Genomic DNA, 20,072 nt, shown 5'->3' with positions numbered 1-20,072 from the left:
GTTGCCTCATCCACCTTCTGGACCATGAAACTGTCTGCAAGGCAAGTGAGGAAACTGTTGGACCTGGTAGTCTTGGCAGAGTTTGACTCCCAGCAAGTATCTGGGTAATTGAAATCTCCCATGACTACTATTACATCTGCTCCAGGAAGGCATCAACCAACTCTTCAGTCTGGCTTGGGGGTCTGTAATAGACCCCCACAATGAGATCACTGTTGTTTTTCTGCCCCTTAATTTTTACCCAGAGCCAGTAGGGACATTTAAAACCTGCCACGTCCTGAAATAGCTCAGCTTCCTCACCAAGAATGGGATCGTTTCCCTAAAGGTACTGAACGGTTATCAAAGCCCCAGAAAGCTGGATGCAGCTTGACGCACGCACATAGCTAGCGCAACTGGCTTTGTTTTCTGGCAGCAAAATCTGGCCGAATGCAAGGCAGAGGCGATGGCAGAAAAAGCAGGCTGTGTGTGTTGGGGGTGGCAGGGATGGGAACAAAAGATTGAGGGAGCAAAGCCCTAAGCTCCCACCCATGCCTGCAAACGTCGCGACTATCTGGGAAGCCTGCCCTCCTTCCTCCTGCCCAGCGCTCTCCTGGACCACAGCCCGCAGGCACCATGGGGCGAGGGAGGGGCACCCTAGCTGGACAGGATGACCAGATTCCTCCCTTGGCACGGTGCTGATGTTCGCTGAGCCCCACCCGCCTGTCCTGGCTCTGCACCGAGGTGGAGGGGGGTGTATACATGGTCCCTTTCCCCAGAAACCACAACTGCAGGGATGCCAGAGTTCAGTCAGATGTCTGCTCAGGGGGTATGGATCCGGCCAGCCACCACTGCTCCTCTCCCTGTTCCTGTTCAACTGCGCTGCCTGTGTGCCGAAGCATCTGTCCCGAGTGTGTTTCTGAGCAGCCTGCAGCCACCGGCCTTTCCTAGCAGGATACGGGCTGAGTGGGTTGTACAAACTCTTGAGGAAGCCGCCCTGGGGTTGGGGACGCCGGCTGCTCTGTTCTGCACCTCTGGCCCTGCATGAAAGGAACAAGGGACCAGCTCCAACCCCCCCCCCCTCCAAGGGGAAGAGGCCCAGCCTCTTGGACAGTTGGCATCCACAAGGCTTTGCCTGGAGGCCCCAGACAGCTGCACGCAGTTTAGCCTTCTGTGCTCCTGCGCTGCAGCATGTTCAGGGCTGCCCCCATCCTTTCTCTGCCCCCTGCTGCCCCTCAGCCGCCTCTTCTGCCCGTGGGAGGCTGGCTGGGAGAGCTGCCTTCGCTTCAAGGGCAGGCCCAAGAGAGCCTCCGAGTCCTCCGTGTCTCTTCCTGCCCTCCACCCAAAGGCCCCTCAAGGTTGCTTAGCAGCAGCGCCCTGCCAAAAGAAGTGACGGCGGCAAGGGTTAACCTCCGTCATGTTGCCATGGTCACCGAGGGGCGGGGGCCACTCTGACTGACTAGAGGCCCCTCCCCCCTCGTGGTCAGTGGAACTGGCAAAATGAGGAAGGGGACACACCAGAGTAAGAGAGACCCCTGGAACAGCCCTGTTGCAGGTGGCCAGGCAGTGGGGATGAGGCCGCAGTCGCCCAGAAACGGGGCAGGCCACATCTTGGGCTCCTGGTCTTGTCTACCTGCACATCATTCTGTAGAGGTGACACACCTCCTCACCTGCTCCCAGACCAGAATCCCTAAGACAGTCCTGACAGGTTGGACGCCACCAAAGCACTGAGAGCGCCCCGTCATCCACAGGGGAACTCATGGCCTGGAACTGGGCCCGAATTGGGCACGCAACCCCCCCCCCCCGGCTACGCTTTCACTCTTAGTTTTCTTATATAACAGGTATGGGGGGGGGGGGGTTCCAGGCAAGGCTGTTGTTTCTATGCCAGAGGAGGCCGTGAGGAAGGGCCAGCTGCCACCCCAACAGCCAGGGGCTGCCTCTCCTCTGGTGCCGAGCCACGGTGGCTTCAGGGCCAGCTGCAAAGGAGCTCAAGAAGCACCCGTTTTTCTCCAGAGCTGCACCCATCTAACCCCAAAGGTTGGCTTAAAAGTTCCTGGAGCAAACCTCAGGTTTTCGGGGGGAGGGGGGGCAGCCCAAGCTGGGGCCAGCAGTCAGTGTTGGTTGTGGTACCCGAGATGCGTGGAGCTGAGCCCGGGCCTGTCTGGACAGAGGGGGGCTGGGACACACGGGGGAGTCCACGCCAAGCAAGAAACCCAGGCCACGGAATTGCTTTATTCCAAACCAAACCCATCCCCCCACCCCCGCAAATCCAGTGCCAGTTTCCAGGAGGGAGAGGGAGCCACAGAGAGTCCTGGTGCCGGGAGAGGGGGGCTCCCCACAAGCTCACTTCTTCTTGATGACGTGGGCGCAGTCGTACTTGCCGCGCACCACCTTCAGCTTGACGCCGGGCAGGTCCTGGGTGCGGCCCCCCTCCACCATCACAATGCTGTGCTCCTGCAGGTTGTGGCCCTCCCCAGGGATGAAGCAGACGGCCTCCTTGCCGGTGCTGAGGCGGACGCGGGCGCACTTCCGGTTGGCCGAGTTGGGCTTCTTGGGCTTGCGGGTGAACGTCTTCAGCACCACGGCCTTCAGCTGCGGACAGCCGTCGGTGGGGCCGGGCTTGGGCGGGGGCCGCCTGCGGGGACCCGAGCGGTGCATTTGGTTGAGGGTGGCCATGGAAGCTCTTGCAGGGCCTGCTGAGGTGAGCGCCGGAGGCCGCAGGAGGGCGGCAGAACAGCCTGTGGGAGGGAGGGAGGGAGAGAAGGAGAGCCCTGTGGGATCAGACTGGGGGGGAGAGAGGGGGCCCCACCCAGCCCAGCACCCCATCTCACACGGTGGCCGACCAGTTCCTCTGGAGGTCCAGCAGCAGGGCAGAGAGGCCAAGGCCTTCCCCTGATGTTGTTTCCTGGCTCTGGGATCCAGAGGGTGACTGCCTTGAAGTGTGGAGGTTCTCTTTAGCCATCCTGCTAATCAGCTACGGATGCACCTCCCCCCCCCCCCACGCCGGTGTGTGTTTCTATCGGTGCCTGTAGCTGCCCTGACCAGCCTGATCTTGTGAGATCTCAGAAGCAAAGCAGGACAGACCCTGCCTAGTGGTTGGAGGGGAGGCCTCCAAGGAAGCCCAAGGTCAGGAGGTGGAGGCTGCCGACAGTGAACTCTTGCCTTGGGGTGTCGGCCATGCCCCGGGCGGGGCCAGATCCGGCCTACGAGCCAGCTGAGGCACCCACCCACTGCTGGCGGCCCAGTCCAAGCACGCCCCCTCCCCGCCTGGGCTGCAGGCTCGGCTCGGCCCCCTCCCCGCGTCTGGCCTGGCGATGCTGCTGCGGACTCACCAGTCCAGGCCGCCCCCCCGGCAGAGGATTCGGCCTCTTAATGCAAGGGGGGGCCCCGAGCGGAGGCATTGGGGGGGGGGGGAGGCTGTCAGGCCTCTCCCCCGCCCCCGCCAGCTGCATCCCTGCATCAACCTCTCCGCCGCCTCCAGCCCGTCCCCAAAGACCCCCCGCCGGGAGTTGCCACCACGTACCCCACCGCAGGGGAGCCGCCAGCGCCCTCAGCCAGGAGCCGGAGGCCATGCCCGGAAGCCGGACGGGGACAGCGGAGTCTTCTCGCGCAGGCGCAGCCGGTCCCGGCCAACAACTGGCTCTGCTGCGCGGGGGGGGGGGGGGGCGGCTGCTGCTCCGGAAGCCCGGGGGCGTGGCCTCAGTCACGGGAGGTGGAGAAGGGGGCGGAGGGGCTCACGGCCTCCTCCTCCTCTGGTTGGCTAGGGCACCCGCCACTCTAAGGCCTCCTCTCCGGATTGGGGGCGGTGCCGGAGGTGGCTCGAGGGGCGCGTCCGGCTTCTGTTCCGGACAAGGCAACGCCTCCTTCCGGGTCACCGGGAGACACGTGTTATGGGCGCCCCTCTCTCCCACCCGCAACCCTTCCATCCATGGAGGATTAATGCCAGGGATCCATAGAATCATAGAGTTGGAAGGGACCCCAAGGGGCCATCAAGTCCAACCCCCTGCCAGGCAGGAACACATGTTCATCCAGCCTCTCTTTAAAAACCTCCAAAGAAGGAGACTCCACCTCTGAGGCAGTGAATTCCACTGTCGAACAGCCCTTACTGTCAGGAAGTTCTTCCTGATGTTTAGGTGGGATCTCTTTTTCTTCACCTTGAACCCATTACTCCTGGTCCTAGTTTCTGCAGCAGCAGAAAACAAGCTTGCTCCTTCATCTGGACATGATGATGATGATGATGATGATATCCCTTCAAATATCAATCATGGCTATCATGTCACCTCTTAACCTTTTCTTCACCAAACATCCCAACCTCCCTAAGTCTGTCCTCGTAGGGCAGGGACTCCACACCTTTTACCATTTTGGTCACTCTAAACCAGGTCCAGGTTGTCAATATCCTTCTTATCCTTCTTGACTAGAGCAGCAGTGGCGTAGGAGGTTAAGAGCTCGTGTATCTAATCTGGAGGAACCGGGTTTGATTCTCCGCTCTGCCACCTAAACTGTGGAGGCTTATCTGGGGAATTCAGATTAGCCTGTACACTCCCACACACGCCAGCTGGGTGACCTTGGGCTAGTCACAGCTTCTCGGAGCTCTCTCAGCCCCACCCACCTCGCAGAGTGTTTGTTGTGAGGGAAGAAGGGAAAGGAGTTTGTCAGCCCCTTTGAGTCTCCTACAGGAGAGAAAGTGGGATATAAATCCAAACTACTCCTTCTCCTCTTCTTCTTCTTCTTCCTCCTCCTCCTCCTCTTCTTCTCCTCCTTCTTCTTGAATTGTGGTGCCCAGAATTGCACACAGTATTCCAGGTGAGGTCCAACCAATGCGGAATACAGAGGTACAATTAAATCCCTCGATCTATACGCTATACTCCAATTGATGCATCCCATAATTGAATTGGCTTTCTTGGCTGCCACATCACACTGCTGACTGGTATTCAGTGTGTGGTCCACTAAGACTCCCAGATCCCTTTAATGCGTATTGCTGTCAAGCCAGGTGTCCCTCATCCTGTTTCTGTGCATTTCCTTTTTTTCTGCCTAATACCCCAGAGGACAGAGTCAGAATTCAAAATGACCTGGACAGATTAGAGAGCTGGGCCAAAACTAACAAAATGAATTTCAGCAGAGGTAAATGTACGATACTACACTTAGGCAGAAAAAGTGAAATATTCATTTACATTTTATACCAATTTTCTCTTAGCATTTGACATTCTAAAAAGGAACTTTCTTTAATCAAAAGATCCTACCATTAATTCATACTTACGTTTTCTCCAAAAATTTGACATCTATCATACCATACAGACTTTTAGTTGTCCTGTTCCAGTTTCATATTACAAAAACAATTTATAAATTTTCCCTAATAAATTTCTTATAGCTCCAGCAATTAATTGTTCAAACATTGGAAAGGGCTCCTTCTTGTTAATGTTTCTCTTCTGAGGTTCTTTTCAGGGGGAGGCCTCGACCTCTGTGCCCTGTTGCTGGATCTCCAGAGGATCTGGTTGGCTGGACTAGATGGACCCTCCCTGGTCTGACCCAGCAGGGCTCCTCCGGGGTTCTTGTGAAGGCCTTGGACTCTCCGCTCTGCTGTTAGAACGCCAGAGAAAGTGGTTGGCCATGATGATAGATGGGATGTTGGACTAGATGGGCCCTCTGTCTGCTCCAGCAGGCCTTATATTCTGATGCATACCACAGTACCTCCATTGTGTGCCATGGGGAGGGGGCTACCTGAAGAGAGGCATGCGCAGAAGATGCTTGATGACTGTTTGTGAAGGTCCATAAATCAAAAGGGCACCATATTAGTAACAGAAATAAGAAATGCCTCATAACAGCTATTTAAAATAACAGCTATTCCCTCCACACCCATGTTATTTGCAATGGAAGCTGAACTACTTTATGGTCAGAGTAACTATTGAGGACAGGTGTTTGAAAGTTTGCCTCCACCTTCAGGATGAAAATGGGAGTTACAGGCAAAAATGTGAAGGTAATTGGAGTGGCCCCTCCTGCTCCATCACTGTTGGTGGCATCTTCCGTGGTGCCAGGCACAACTCAGAAGGTAAAACTAAGCGCATCCAAACTGACCACCAGCTAGCAACTCCCCTCTATGCCATGAAAATTCAGTGGGTAAAGTTGGGCCAGGTGCTCTCAGTTTTTCCTACCTTGCAGGGTTACTGTGAGGATAAAATGAAGGGGGGGATGTCAGTCATTAATTGTTTTGGGTCTCTGTTGTGGCAGAAATCCTAAGACCTGCTAAGGCCCAGGAGTGCCACTTGGGAGCATCTGGGATCTCGGACCACAAGAGATTCCATCAGGTGGAGCCATTCACTTCTATCCAACATTGGACACCCCCCCCCCTTACTCCCTTTTGGACAATGGATGAGCCGGTTTGGACCAGACCCAGCTATTTGTCATGGAAGTTCAGTGCTTGATGGGGGTGGGGCTACCTGGGAGATGGCTCTGATTGGTAAAAGTAGCCTTTGACATTAGAGAGGGGGCTTTGTGTGGGGCCGGAGGAATCAACTTGTCATTCAGAGAAAGGGGGCTGGCTTGGGTCCCACTCCATTTAACACAAATTATTTGGGCGTTTGGGATTTTGCCTGATCTTCAGCGTCAGTGGAAAGGGGCCCCGCAGAAAACTGGGCAGGAGGTAAGGACTACTGTTACCACAGAGTAACGTGTTTACTAATAGTTAGCTAATAAGCTTGAACCGACAAGGACTTATTAAATAAATAATTTTTATTCCGGACCCTCAGAGGGTCTGCTTTAGAATCAGAGGAGTCGCCCTGAGTATACAAAAGTCACAGTTCTTATAGGATAAAGACAGCTGATGCATCATAAATGTTGCTTAAAAGCTCTAAAACCCTGTCCAATTCATGACAGTTTCAATATTCCCATCATTTGTTAATCATGGCGATACATTTGTTACAAAATAGTATTCTTAAGAATATAGTTTCTCACGTGAAAGCTTGACTCTCTTTCTTTGCTTTAATCTCTGCTTGAAGGTCAGTTATTTTCCTCTACACACACACTTTCTCAGCTTATTGCTAAGTAAAAGTATCTTTTCTTTGGAATGTGGGAAGAGACAACAGGGGCTGTTTTGGAAAGCAAAGTACCTTTTGCTATTTCTGAGCCATAATTTTTAATACTAAAATGTCTTCAAGAAAACTTGCTTAAGTTATATATATGTGTGTGTGTATACTTCAGTTGAAATAATCATTTAAATGCTTTATTTCTATTTTCTGGGTCTGTGCTTTAGTTGAAGATATTATTTTCATGAGCCTTTTACTTGCACGCAAGCATTAAAAAGTATCTTTTTCTGGAATGCAGGAACATTGAATGCACTTCTCTTAACAAAGACACTTTTTCATGATTCTGTGAAATGACTTTAAGCTGTATTTTTGCCTGAACCTTTTTCTCTCTATTATTTTCCTAAATAATGGGGAGAAGGAAGAAATAACCTTCTGGTAAATCTAAAATCCTTTTCTTTTTCTTTTTTCTATCTCTCTCTCTCTCTTACTTTCTAACACTTGCTATTTCCTTCTTACTTTCACTCTTTTCCTTCTGTGCTTACACTACTACAACTTCTTGTAGCCACAAGGAACTCTGCACCAGCTCTGAGGAACCAGCCACAGCACAGGTCATGTGGTTAGCTTTGTTAGAACCACCACTGCCCTGCTGTCTGTTGCGGCAGTCGTGTGTTTCCCCACCCCCTTTTGAACCCAGCCGCCCTTTGCCTCCCCCCTCCCCCCTCCCCTTTTACAAAAAAGCTTTTCATAGAGGCCTTTTTTGCCCCACTTAGTACAATCTATTTCTGTGGGGTTTTTGATCTCTTTCCCCGGGGGGGAGACTGCAGGGCGGCCACCAGGTTGGGTATCAGTTACTTAGTGACTGCTCTGGTATGGGGCTGGCAGGGGGCCTTCTCAGTCTTGGGGGTCCTCCTGGTCAGTGGTGGTGGGTTAGCAGGGGCTTTCCAGGGAGGGGCCCTGGGCGACACACAGTTGCTGTATCCTGCAGTGCCAGCCGCCCTGGGAACTCCCGAGAGCTGCGGGGGATGAAGGGGGGGGGGTCCTAAAGGCCACTGGTGGAATCGGCCAGGGCCTGCGCAGGACCTCCCCTGCCCCCCACTGGTAGACTGCCTCTGCCCCTGGAGGTTCCCCGTGGGCAGCCAGCCAGCCGGGACCGCTCCCTCGGGCACCGCCCGCGCGCCTCCTCCCCGCAGCCCGGCGGCGCTGCTGAGCTCGTCCGGTGACGGTGGCGGCGGGGAAGGAGGAGGCGAGGAGGCCCGCAACGCTCCGCAGCCCCCCGCAGCGCCCGGCGGAGATGGCCGCGGAGGACGCCGCCAAGGTAGGCGGGGGGCAGGAAGGCGAAGGGCCGCCTCTTCCCGGGCGCTGCCCCCCCCCCCACCGGCCCTGCGACGCCACGTGCGCCCCTCGCCCCCAAGGGCTCCGCCGGACACGGCGCCCCCCCACCCACCCCCAGCTCCCGGGAAGGACGGGCCCCTCGGGCTGCCCCTCCGCAGGGCAAGGCGGCCGGCCGCGAGCCCCAGAGGAGGCCATCAGCCCTCCCCCCTCTCCTGCTCGCCTGCCACGGGGGGGGGGGGCGCAGCGGCCAAGCGCAGGCAGAGAGACCCCCCCGCCCGCTGCCTGCCTGCCTGCCCTCCAGCCCTGCGCGGCGCCCCCTCCCCCGAGAGCTGCCCAACAGAGCCCCCCCCCCCCCCCCCGCACACGGCCACGCACACTCCCAGCACTGGCGGGCAGCCGTCCGGGCTCCAGGGGTCCCGGCCAGAAGCAGCCGCCTCCGACGACCCCGCCGGCAGCCTCGGCCAGCCCGCCTGCCCGCAGCTGCGGCCACAAGGCGGATGCCTCTGGGGGCGCTTCGGGACCTCCCCCCGCCCCCCTGAAAAAGTGTCCTTTGGCCGCCCCCACCGGACGCCTTGTAGCCCTCCTGCTGCTGCTGCTGCTGCATCTTTGCAAGGAGGCGGCCGGAGCAGCAGGGGCCCCCACTTGCCTGAGGGACAAACATCAGATCAAAACAGTTGGATTTTTTAAAATAAAATGCTTTTTGTGAGAAAAAAATCTGTGTAAAAATAGTCCAAGTGGACCATCATGCATCTCATGCAGAAAGCCATTTACCATTCTGGTGGCCCTCCTCTGGACCCGTTCCAGCTTGTCAGTCTCCTTCTTGAATTGCCGTGCCCGGAAGTAGGCGCCAATGCGGAACAGAGAGGTGCATCTGGTTGTGAATATCAAAATTATATATTGTCGGAGGCTTTCACGGCCGGAATCACCAAGAGTCTTGTGGGTTTTTCAGAACACAGCCATACAACCCAGAAAACCCACAACACCCTATCAAAGTTATGCCAGCAAAATTGAATCCTCATGTATACATTTGAATCCAATCTTACAGACTAGTGAATTAAATCATGATTTAAATTGATTGGGTGTCAATCAAATCCACCCTGATCATAAGGACGGGTCGTGGCCACACGTGTGCTCAGACCTGGCACTGAAAACGGGTTCTTTACATGGCAGAGTTCTGCCTCGCTCTGAGAAGGGACTGTGGCAGAGGCTGCCGTGTCGGAAGGTGGTCTAGGGCCATGGTGGCGAACCTCTGACACTCCAGATGTTATGGACTACAATTCCCATCAGCCCCTGGCATCATGGCTGATGGTAATTGTAGTCCATAACATCTGGAGTGCCAGAGGTTCGCCACCACTGGTCTAGGGCCCCATGAGCATCGGCCACGGTTCCCCCCCCCCCCAGAGGTCGATGCTGGACCCTGTGCCCGATGGGGCTCCTCTTTCTCTTCCAGGTCGTGGTGACGTTTGAGGACGTGGTGCTCTATTTCTCCCTGGAGGAGTGGGCGATGCTGACAGCCTGGCAAAGGCACCTGTACCAGGAGGTCATGGAAGACAACTTTGACCTGGTGGCCTCGCTAGGTGAGGGCTGGCGGGCGGGGGTGTATGTGTGTGTGTGCTGGGAAGGAAAAGGTCTTGTGGCTGTTCGGATGGGTGGGGTTTTGTTTCTGAAGGCGGCAGCTCTGTCCAGGGCAGTTTTGGGGCACCTTCTTGGGGCCAAGAGCCAGCTGGACTGAGCATGTTGGACATGGCAACAGGAGGGTCAGCTGGAGCTGCAGGAGACCACCAAGGCTTTTTCATACCCTGCGTTTATTTTAAGCTGTCCAGACCCCAAATGCCCAAAGTGGTCTGCCAATGCCATGTGCTCAAAATACAATCGTGGACGGGGGCGGGTGGATGAGTGTTCTGGGGGCTCCGAGAAGGGGCCGGCTTGCCCCCACCCAGGTCCTGGCTGTGGCTGCTTCCCAAAGTGTGGGAATTTAGCTTGAACCAGGGTGGCCCCTCCCAGCCCATCCAAGAAGTGAAGCCCACCTCGGCAGGACTGAGTTTCCCCTTACAGGCAAGCTGTATCCTCTCCGCCTCTGTCCCTTCTCTGAATGGGAGAAGCACGGGCCTTTTTCACTGGACAAGCCCTTGGAAAAGGCAGTCGGATCAGGACCTTAGACTCCTTTTTTTCCAGAGCAAGACCAGCCCCCTCCTGCCAAATGGGTTTTCCACAAGAGGGTTTGTGTAAGGCTGGACACACTCAGACAAAGTCGACTTTGAAACAAAGAAACGAACTTTATTGATTTGTGTTGCCCTAAGATACAGGGTGCTGGAACTGAGGGTTCTTGCCCTCCGTTCCAGTATATATACAGGTAGGAGTGGGCGGTCCTTCCCAGTGGCGGGAATGGGGAGAACTAGGAAACAGAAACTTATCATGCAACAGAGGCTTAGGTGAGGGTCGTGACCCTGACAGTTTGACGCAAAAGTTAAATGGTTGGTTTTTGATAAAATGTGAATGGGCTCCTGGCTGCGGTTCCTGCTGCCCAAGGGTGTATCGGGAGCAGCCCAGGCGGGGGTGCTGGGTCTCTTGGGAAAGGTCTCTTGCGCCCCAGGTGCTTCCGCTGTCTGCGATGCCAGGGGGGCTGCGTCCTCTCATGCCCAGATGCTGCTCCAGGGATAGCAAATTCCAACCTCTCGTTCTCCCTCTTGCAGGGTCCCAAATGCTTCCCAAACCAGAGCTGATTTGCAAAATGGAGCAAGGGGGAGAGCCCTGTGCCCTGGGTCTCCCTGGGCAGGGGGGAATGGATGCCTGCAGGACCCCCATTTCCGGTGAGTGACACCATCCTGCTCCCAAACCACTGAGAGGTTGCTTTGGCTGAGGCCGTGGGGCGGGGGGGGGGGGGCAGAGAGGCTGGCTGGGCTGGGCCTGTCCCAGTGTTTCCCGCATCTGAGGCCTCTTCCACAAGGGTTTCTGCACTGGTGCTGAAGCTGCCAAGTCAGCGCAGAGGCAGTGGGGCTGCCCCCTCATTGCTTTCCTTGCGTTTTCTCTGCCTAGTCTCTCTGGGGGTCATTCCCCCTCCCTCCACTTCCATTGCTGGGAAGGGAAATGGCTTTGGGAGGGTTTGCTTTACGTCAGCAATTGTCATATCAACACTTACAACCCCGCCCCCCGGGGGCTTTGGCTGATGTTGGGGCAAGAAAAACGCCCCCTATGTGCAAGATCCAGCCTTCTCCTTCTGCACGGGGTCCCCCCCCCGACTTCTCTGCAGTCCCCAAAACATCCTGGCCCAGCAGGGGTCTGGGGGGGAGGGGAGGAGCCCTGCAGTGCTGTGAGGGGGAATCCCCCCTTCCTCCTCGCCCCCAAGCCCCCTCCAGATCTCTTTCTGCCCCAGGGCTCCTCTTCCTGCTCTTAGAGGGGGGGGGAGATCTGCACCCCCTTGTGCCCCCCTTCCTCCACTTTGGGACTTCGAGGGAGGTGGGAAGGGTTCTTTTTTGATGGAAGTCCTGCCACCCTGCAGGGTGCGTTTGGGTCACATGGCAAACCAAGGCCCGGCCCTGCCACTCAGGGGCGTAGCTAGGAAAAATGTAGCCCGGGACGAAATCTGAGCCCCCCCCCCCCCCCCCGATATGGGCAGCTGCCCTCCACCACTACTACCAATGAATGATTTTTTGCACCAGGTCATCTCAAAGTCACCAGCTCATTATAGAACATGTCCTAACTCACAAATCTGAACAGAACACAGCAATGGGCCATGCCACACAGCAGAAATAAAAAATGTTGAAAACATTCTCAAAATGCTTTCAAAATGTTTTATTACTGCTATGAAAATGTTTTATGGTGTTATATCCAGCACCCCCAGTTGCCCCCCAGCATTAGAAATACAGTACAGAGCCAGGAAGGAAAGGAAGGAGAGAAAGGGGCAAATTTTAACAATAACAATGTAAGGCACTTACTAACATGAATTCACAGTCTTTAGAAATAATGTAACTTAGAAAACTTGGAATAGCTTAAAATAAATTATTCTTTATAAAATAACTTAACTTGAAATAAAATACAAATATTTCTGTACAATACGTTGGAATTAGTCTTCCATGGTATAGATTTGTTACAGTCACATGCCTTTATTATCTTTATACTGTGGGAACTATTCTTGGAATCATAAACATTTCAGTAAAAACACCAAGAGTTCCCATCTTGAGGATTCTCTCACAACATACTGCATAATACTGATACCAAACTCTAGAATCCATTTTTCAAGGTCCTGTCTCCACACTCAAGTCCATCTATCAAGGACCTCTCTTCACAAATTGAGATCACAGGATCAGAGACCTGGCTGGGGCTGCCCTCGGCTGCTCTGGGGGGTGTTTGGCTCCATGGCCTTCTGCAAGCGATTTTTCTCCCGGAGAGCTGAGACTTTCTTGCAGGCTCTTTACAGGAGAAAAATCCTTGCAAAGGCCCTGCTGGCCATGGAAGCTTTCAAACACCCCCCCAGAGCAACCCTGGGGAGGAAGAGAGAGTCAGCCCAGGCCACCCCCCCCACCCTCCCAACAGCGGGTGTCGCGTTGCAGCCCTGCCCAGCCTCGCCAGATCGATCCAAGGCCAGTCTGGCTGCCTGCCAGCCAGTGCCTGCGTGCTGCTTACCTGACCTGTTGCTCGTCTTCAGGCTCCGGCAGGCAGGCGCTTAGGGACTGCTGGTGGCTCACAGAAGTGGAAAGGGCTCCCTTTACAGCAGCCTTTCCGTTGCTGCTCCTCTTCAGGCCATATGCTAGCCACAGGTCACATGTGGTGCCTGTTCAAGCTGTGGGCCCGCCCCCTCAAACTCCCTGCCCCTCAGGCAGCCTCAGCACGCCCACCAGGAGGCCTGCCTCGGCTGCACATCCGCCCCCAGCAGCCCAGCCATAACCGGCAGCCGGCAGCCGACGCTGCCGCCCCCCACGTGACCTGGCAGGAGCCCGCCCGGGGCGGACCGCCCCGGATGTCCCCATTGGAGCTACGCCAGTGCTGCCACTCCATGCCAGTTCTCACCAAGGGTGTAATGAGGCAAACTGGAGCCCTGGGCAAAACCTGAGTTGGATGCTCCCCCCTCCCCAATGGGCGGCCACTCCACCACAACCACATTTTTTTTTTGCACCAGGACATTAGGCTCGCAGGCGCATTTGTAGATTGATATCAGCACCAAATTTCAGGTATCATCAGGGAGATCGCAGCCCTTCAAAGTTTGGTGAGCGAAACCAGGAGTCCAAAGGTATAACTTTGGACTCCCTGAACCAAACCTCACCAAACTTGGGGGGGTAGCATAAGGACAGTCTCCTGATGTTACGCTGAAATTTTGGTGTCGCCACTAAAACTGCTCTGCAGGCCAAAATGAAAACGCCAAAATGCCAAAAACGAACCCTGCATTTTGATGCCCCCACAAGGTGTTGCCCTGGGCAGCTGCCCACCTTGCCCAATGGGCATTACGCCCCTGGTTCTCACAGAGGGATTTCCTGTCTGTCTCCCCACAGCTACCGGGAGCCCAAGCGCGCAGGATCCAGCCACTGAGGACTGGCGCCCCCTGGTGTCCCCAAACGGTGCTGCCTTGGCAGCAGATGCCAGTCTCCTGAAGGCGTGCCCCAGCTGGAGTGAGTCGAAGCTGCCAGACGCTGCAGGGAGCGCCTCACCTGGCCCCTGGGCATGGAAGGAGGGCCGGGGCTCTCTGGGGGCGGGATCCCTGGGGCAGGCGGAGTTGCAGATCTGCGAGTGCGGGAGGAGCTTTGAGGACATGGCCTCCTTGTGCGAGCACCAGGGCCTCCACAGAGAGGAGAAGGGCCCTTTCACCTGCACCTCGTGTGGGAAACTCTTCCAGCACCACCTCAACCTCCTGAGCCACAAGAAGCACCGTGGGAAGAAGCGGCACGCCTGCCCAGGCCCTGGGGGGCCAGTTCTGCCTCAAAGGAGGACTCCAGTTCTCGGCGCAGGCGAGCCAGCGCCATGAGGGGCCTCCACCCACTGCACGGCTCCTGGAAGCCTGCTCTTCAGGCACAAGAGGCACCTGGGAGGCCATTGCTGAAAGGGCTACAAGCGGATGCGTGGCGGGGCCATCGGTGCTCCCACCACGCGGCGGCATGGCCTTTGGCAAGCCAAGCTGGCAGCACAGGAGGAGTCACCAAGCTGGAGCTGGCATCAAGAGGGAGGAGAGACCCTTCCTCTGCACCAAGTGCGGGGAGAGCTTCAGCTGGAAGGAGAGCTTGCAGGTGCACCAGAGGACGCACACTGCGCAGGATGGGAGCCACGCCTGCCACGTCTGCGGAAAGACCTTCAGCCGCCACGGGAACCTCCTCACCCACCAGAGGCTGCACACGGGCGAGCTGCCCTTCCCCTGCCCCGACTGCGGCCGCAGCTTCCCCAGCCGGACCAGCCTTGTGGCACACAGCAGGCAGCATCGGCGAGGCGGCAGGCCCTTCCCCTGCCCACAGTGCCGCCGCTCCTTCGGCTCCGCGGACAAACTCCTGGAGCACCAGGCGGCCCACGGCATGAAGGAGAGGCCCGTCAAGCAAGAGGCTGAGCCGTAGCCCCTTCGATGGATGCTGCAAGGCTGGCCCTGGTCCCAGGGAGAGGCTCCCCTGGGGATGGTCCTCCCAGCCTCCGGAAGGGCCCGCAGGGGCTGAGCTCTCCCTCTCCCTCTGGCTGTGTGTGCCTGTGGAGGCACGTGCCCATTTTCCCACACCCACGTCTACGGGTTGCTGCAGAAACAGTGTGGCGTGTAAGAGCGTGTGCTGCTGGTGCCTGAGGTGCTAATCCTGCTCAGCCACAAACCTTCCTAAGCTGTTTGCTCCCTTCTAATCTAGCCCTCCCCACAGGAACGGGGCAAGGAGAACTCATCAGAACCGCTGAGCACCCGCTCAGTCCCTGGCAGTTCTGGGCAACATCAGCTGTGGCTGGCGTTCCGGATGTGCCTGCTTTCTCACCTCCGTCACACTCTCAGTCGACATTTTCGTCAGCCCGTTTTTTTTCTCAGTTGCTGCCAGTTCAGCTCTGGTCAGCGGCAGAGCAGAAGGTGCCCAGAAGCATCCCCACTGGGAGGGGCCAGGCGCTGGGTGGTGGGAGGGGCCAGCAACTCCACCTGACCTCCTGGGGAGTGGCTGCCAGTCATAGGAGGCAGGACCAGAGGTGGGATCCAGCAGGTTCTCACAGGTTCCCGAGAGTAGGTTACTAATTATAATAATAATAATAAGCCTTTATTTGGCATAACAATAATCATAACACAATAAAAAACCTGAGATAAAAGGTATACAAATACAAAGGTTTAAGATAAAATATAAATTATTGATTGTGCATCACCTCCAGTAAAAATTGTGCAACCAGTTCACAAGTTTCATTGTCAGAATTGTCCAGAAGAAAAGGAAGTCTACTTGATTCTTCCATTTCACTAGGTATCCTAGAAAGAATGTTGGAATATTTTGATCTGATATTAGCAGATTTAGGGCAATAAAGCAGTTGATGTGCCAATGTTTTCAATTTGTTGTTCACCACAAGAGCATACCCCTTTCGCTTCATTTCCAAGTTGTTAAAATCCTACCCACTAATGCCGTGTGGAAACATTGGAGTTTTGCGCAAAGTGCGAGGCCTCTTCTCTGCATTGATTAGTCGAAAAATACAAATAGGGAGCCATCCTGTTTTGATATAGGGCATTGAAAGATGTATAGGGTGAACAAGTTTCACTTAGCAGCCCCTAAATAAAATTAATCCATTCGGCTTTCCAACAATTCTTTGCTTTTAAATAAGTTGTAGGATTCTCTGGAACTAGATAGCGGGAAAAGCGAAGTCGAAGGAGATATACCAAAATTGATTCAATCTTTCTTTCGATCAGGAGAGAACCATGGATTAGCCTGAGTATCAGACAAAAGTAGGTGAATCAGCGAAAGTGCTCATCATGCCAGAAATGCAGGCGTGACCAAAATTTGCAAAAAAGCTCTCAACCAAGCCCTATAAACTAATGAATTTTGGCCCAGTTCTAAACAGAGTGGGCCGCATCACGTACAACAATTTGGCTAAGGCCCTATAATTTTTTCACGGAGGAAAATTTGGATTGGACGAGGTATTCAAAGGAGTCGTCAACTGCTTGGAGCCAGATAGTGTACTCCATAAAGTAACTGCGCTTCTATCTTAGAGTTAAAGATTTTTTAATGCTGCTGGGGACAAGGGTATGGCCCTTTCCATAAAAAAGAAGCGTGCAATGGCAGAATAACTGATGGTAGCACCTGCAATAGCAGCTTTTTTGTGTGGGTAACCAGGAGAGGTTATAAGAAAATGTAATTCCAAGATATTTGTATTGGTTAACCCTGCTCCACTGGCACTTTATTAATCGCCTTCAGTTATGTTTTTTGTATTAAGTTCTTGGCAAAAGATCAAAATCTTGGTCTTTTGATAATTGATGACTAGTCCGCTATCTCGTACAGTTACTGCCCACATCTATTCTCCCAGCAGTCGACTAAGTCCAACTTTTGGAGCGTAAGATAGAAGGATGGTATCATCCAGCATATAGAAGTATTGGGAATATGCCTTGAGTTTCCTAATTTAGGGGCATGGTTATTAATTTCCAATAAGGCTGATGGAAGGTCACTCAAAAATAAATTGAAAAGGGTTGGTGCTAACACACAGCCTTGCTCTCACACCTTTAAAGGTAGAAATAGAATCAGTCATTGAGACCTTCACGTGGGAGCACTTAACTCATGCAGTTTGTGTTGGTATAAAGTTGCCTGATTAGAAAGAAGTTTATTGTCTATTCCTTGTATAAGCAGCCAATTTATTCCAAAGAGCGCTCTCTAGAGACTATTGTCAACAAGCTGCCTTCAAATCAATGAAGGCAGCATAAAGTTTGCTTCTTGGACGTTTGGAGTATTTATTGAATCCAAATGCTGTAAGAAGCATCGCATGGTCTAACGGGGGTTTCCCCCTCGTGAAGCCTCTTTTGTCTGGGGCAATGATGCTCCGATGAGTCGTCCAGGCCTGTAGTTTGGATAGAAGTGTTCAGCATATATTTTCCCAATGACTGATGTCAAACTAGATTGGTACGGAAGTTGGCAGGATCCGATGGGTCACCTTTTTTATAAATAGGTAATAATGACTGCAGATAGCCAAGGCTTAGGAATGAGGCCTGAGTCATTGATTTGGGTAGAATAGATTGGCCAAAAGGGGTGCCCACCACTCTATATGCTTAACTTCAGTATCTCTTGGGGAAATTATATCTGGGCAACAGAGGCTTTACGGGAGTTTCCCCATAATTCAGTTATTAGATCCATGATTTCCTGAGTTGTAACAGGAGGCCATTTCTGGAATCATCTAATAGATGGAGATGGATGTGATAAATGTTACTGGTCTCTTCCTTTTGGAACAGCTTAGCAAGAAAATGATCTATCCAAACCTCAGGAGGAGAATGGAAGAAAACGCTCTCATTTTATTGGAGTCAAGTCTGTTTTGTCAAGGCCCAAAACTGGTCTTGAGTCATTTGGGAGAATTACAGCTTGATATAAGCGATCCCACTGGATTCGGGCGCGATACTGAACCTGTTTCTCTTTCATTTAAAGAATGAAGAGTAGTTTTTATATATTGAACTAGCTTGATCGCTTAGGCCGACACAGGATTTCTTAAATCCTCTTTGAATTGTTGGTAAGCATGCCACCGAATTAGTTTGTTTAATTCATGGCACTCCTTTGTCCAAAACCAGGGGGCACCTCTAGTGCTGCTGTATGGAGGTTTCTGCTTTAACGGACTTTACAAAGATAGTCTGTGATATACTCTTGATTAATGTTTCAAAATTGCCAATTGCCACACAAGCGCTTAAACCTGCCTTATAAAAAAAGCACTTAAGAGGATTACCTAGATGCTGAGAATTAGCATTAGCTCATTTAGTGCTGTAAGGGCCAAATGGGATGTCCAGAAAAGCCGTAGGTAAATACTCTTTTTTTAGATGTATCCATAGGAACGCTCCACCCCTCTTCCTGATGGAGAACAAAGGTTAAGTGAGAGGTGATCTCCTAGTTAGAAGGTCTCCTATCTTAAAAGACTGGACTGAAGTTCTTAATTTTGGTGACATAAAACAATAATCTATAACACTGTTCCCCAGCGTACTAACAAATGTGAAATTATTAGAACAGTCATAGCATTTTAGACCATTGAGCCATAACATGTTATGTTTGATAAGCGAGTCTGATCAGATTCCTAGCAGTGTAATTGGTCTGGGTATCCTCAGAATGACGCTCTGATGGAAGTAAGAGTGAATAGACATAATCGTTATCATCATAACCTTCACGTTCCAAATATGAGGTTAGATTATTACCCACTCTCGCATTGAAATCCCCCAATATAGTAATTTCAGTTGAAGGAGGTTACTAATTATTTGTTCGTGCTGAGAGGGGGTTACTAATGGGTGATTTTGCCACGTGATTTTTGCCTTAGTTACGCTCCTCCACTCCTCAGCAGTAGCGCGCAGAACTTGAAGCAGTCTGGCAGGAGGTGCACCAGCGTGCGTGGCAGCCTGCGCCTTCGTGCATTCATTTCCTGCCCAAGGACCACTGCAGCGGCTGTGTCCTTGACACAGCCCCACCCAGCAATGCCCTGTCCCTGGAATGCCCGGCCACGCCCCCGTCGTGCCTCGCCCAGCCCCATTGGGGCTACGCCACTGTTTGAATCCCACCACCAGGGGAACCTGTTACTAAAATTTTTGGATCCCACCACTGGGCAGGACTGGCCCGGGTGGACCGCGGGTGGACTGGGCAGAAGGCAGCGTCATGATGTTAGTTTAAAGGAGGAGGTAGTGATGGCCGCCCCCAGCATAAATGCGTGTCAGAGGCAATTAGAATCCTGGAGGAGAGGGGGCTCCATCAGTGGCTCTCAGCCGCAGGGACCAAAAGGAACCTCCATGTCCACAGGCAGGGGGGAAGGCCTCGGCCTCTGTGCCCCGTTGGCCTTTCGGAGTGGCCAGCTGGCCACCGTGTGAGTCGGGATGCTGGGCTGGGCTCCTGCTGCTGCTGCCGGCTCCTCCAACGCTCTTGTGCACTCCGCCTTGACCTGGTTCAGCCCCATCAACCCCTGTCCCCCCCCCTCCTCTGGAGTGCCCCCTTTTGGAACGTCTCGCGATCTGCTGGGCTCTTGCCAGCTTGGAGGGACTTGGTGCCACCCGCAAGCTTGGCTGCCTTCACTGTCACCCCTAGTGCTCGATTATTTGAGGACTCTCTTTCCAGTCCTGCTGGCTCCTGTAATTTAGCCAAGTTCTAGTCAGCAAGACAGCCTGTTCTCTCATCCCATCCCTTTGGCAAAGGACTTATTGGAGGGCTTTTGGAAGTCCAAGTACGTGTCATGCAGGGAGGTTGTCACATCTTCCTTGGAGGGTCTCGAGCAAAGGCGAGCGCCGCTGTGCTTGAGGGCGGGGGGGGGGGGTCTGGGGGCCTGCAGTTGCGCTAAATTATGTGAGTGGGTTCACGTGAACGGGCTGCTTCAGTGCCCTCTATAGGATAAGCTTAGAGAAGAAATCCTGGAGCCAAACTTGACTGAATGGGCTGGAAAAGATAATAAATGGAGACTGAACTATTTGCTGTTGGGTGAGGACCAAAGAATCCCCAGTAATTCAGCTCCGTTTTGTGTTTTAGTAAATAAATACAGGAAAGCAAGTGGGTGGGAGACCATCATTTCTTTTAGCGGAATATTAAAATAAGTATGAAATATACTTGATTCCCTCATATTCCCTCCCTCCCTTTCCCTTGCAAGGCACCCTTCCCAAGTCCCCGG

At 53.6% G+C, this 20,072-nt stretch overlaps 3 protein-coding genes and 1 long non-coding RNA gene across 4 annotated transcripts; 2 read left to right on the top strand and 2 right to left on the bottom strand.

Annotated features, from left to right (window-relative positions):
* Positions 1–2,185: 2,185 nt before the first annotated feature.
* MRPS12 (mitochondrial ribosomal protein S12) lies at positions 2,186–3,642 on the bottom strand. Its single transcript, XM_048511863.1, has 2 exons — positions 3,497–3,642; positions 2,186–2,711 (listed from the first exon to the last, which is right to left on the bottom strand). Exons 1-2 carry the CDS (start codon positions 3,543–3,545, stop codon positions 2,317–2,319), a joined length of 444 nt encoding a protein of 147 aa, XP_048367820.1. The 5' UTR covers positions 3,546–3,642; the 3' UTR covers positions 2,186–2,316.
* Positions 3,643–5,128: 1,486 nt separating this feature from the next.
* LOC125441097 lies at positions 5,129–9,262 on the bottom strand. The gene is made up of 2 exons (XR_007245792.1): positions 9,096–9,262; positions 5,129–5,691 (listed from the first exon to the last, which is right to left on the bottom strand). It is a non-coding gene; the product is annotated as an uncharacterized LOC125441097 (long non-coding RNA).
* LOC125441095 (zinc finger protein 484-like) lies at positions 8,051–14,333 on the top strand. Its single transcript, XM_048511419.1, has 4 exons — positions 8,051–8,307; positions 9,775–9,901; positions 11,018–11,134; positions 13,811–14,333. Exons 1-4 carry the CDS (start codon positions 8,284–8,286, stop codon positions 14,278–14,280), a joined length of 738 nt encoding a protein of 245 aa, XP_048367376.1. The 5' UTR covers positions 8,051–8,283; the 3' UTR covers positions 14,281–14,333.
* Positions 14,334–14,389: 56 nt separating this feature from the next.
* Positions 14,390–18,732, top strand: LOC125441096 (zinc finger protein 211-like). Its single transcript, XM_048511420.1, has 2 exons — positions 14,390–15,493; positions 18,673–18,732. Exon 1 carries the CDS (start codon positions 14,411–14,413, stop codon positions 14,855–14,857), a length of 447 nt encoding a protein of 148 aa, XP_048367377.1. The 5' UTR covers positions 14,390–14,410; the 3' UTR covers positions 14,858–15,493; positions 18,673–18,732.
* Positions 18,733–20,072: the final 1,340 nt, after the last annotated feature.

Source organism: Sphaerodactylus townsendi, linkage group LG11 (assembly GCF_021028975.2).
Source record: "Sphaerodactylus townsendi isolate TG3544 linkage group LG11, MPM_Stown_v2.3, whole genome shotgun sequence".
Classification (NCBI taxonomy): Eukaryota; Metazoa; Chordata; class Lepidosauria; order Squamata; family Sphaerodactylidae; genus Sphaerodactylus; species Sphaerodactylus townsendi.
The sequence above is the reverse complement of the archived record's forward strand: the minus strand, read 5'-3'. Positions and strand labels throughout refer to the sequence as shown.

Coding starts and splice junctions, on each gene's coding strand:
- MRPS12 (XM_048511863.1), bottom strand. CDS start 3,545: ATGGCCTCCGGCTCCTGGCTGAGGGCGCTGGCGGCTCCCCTGCGGTGG. Junction 2,712..3,496: donor GGCGGCTCCCCTGCGGTGGG/GTACGTGGTGGC, acceptor TCCCTCCCACAG/GCTGTTCTGCCGCCCTCCTG.
- LOC125441095 (XM_048511419.1), top strand. CDS start 8,284: ATGGCCGCGGAGGACGCCGCCAAG. Junction 8,308..9,774: donor CCGCGGAGGACGCCGCCAAG/GTAGGCGGGGGG, acceptor TTTCTCTTCCAG/GTCGTGGTGACGTTTGAGGA. Junction 9,902..11,017: donor TGACCTGGTGGCCTCGCTAG/GTGAGGGCTGGC, acceptor TCCCTCTTGCAG/GGTCCCAAATGCTTCCCAAA.
- LOC125441096 (XM_048511420.1), top strand. CDS start 14,411: ATGGCCTTTGGCAAGCCAAGCTGGCAGCACAGGAGGAGTCACCAAGCT.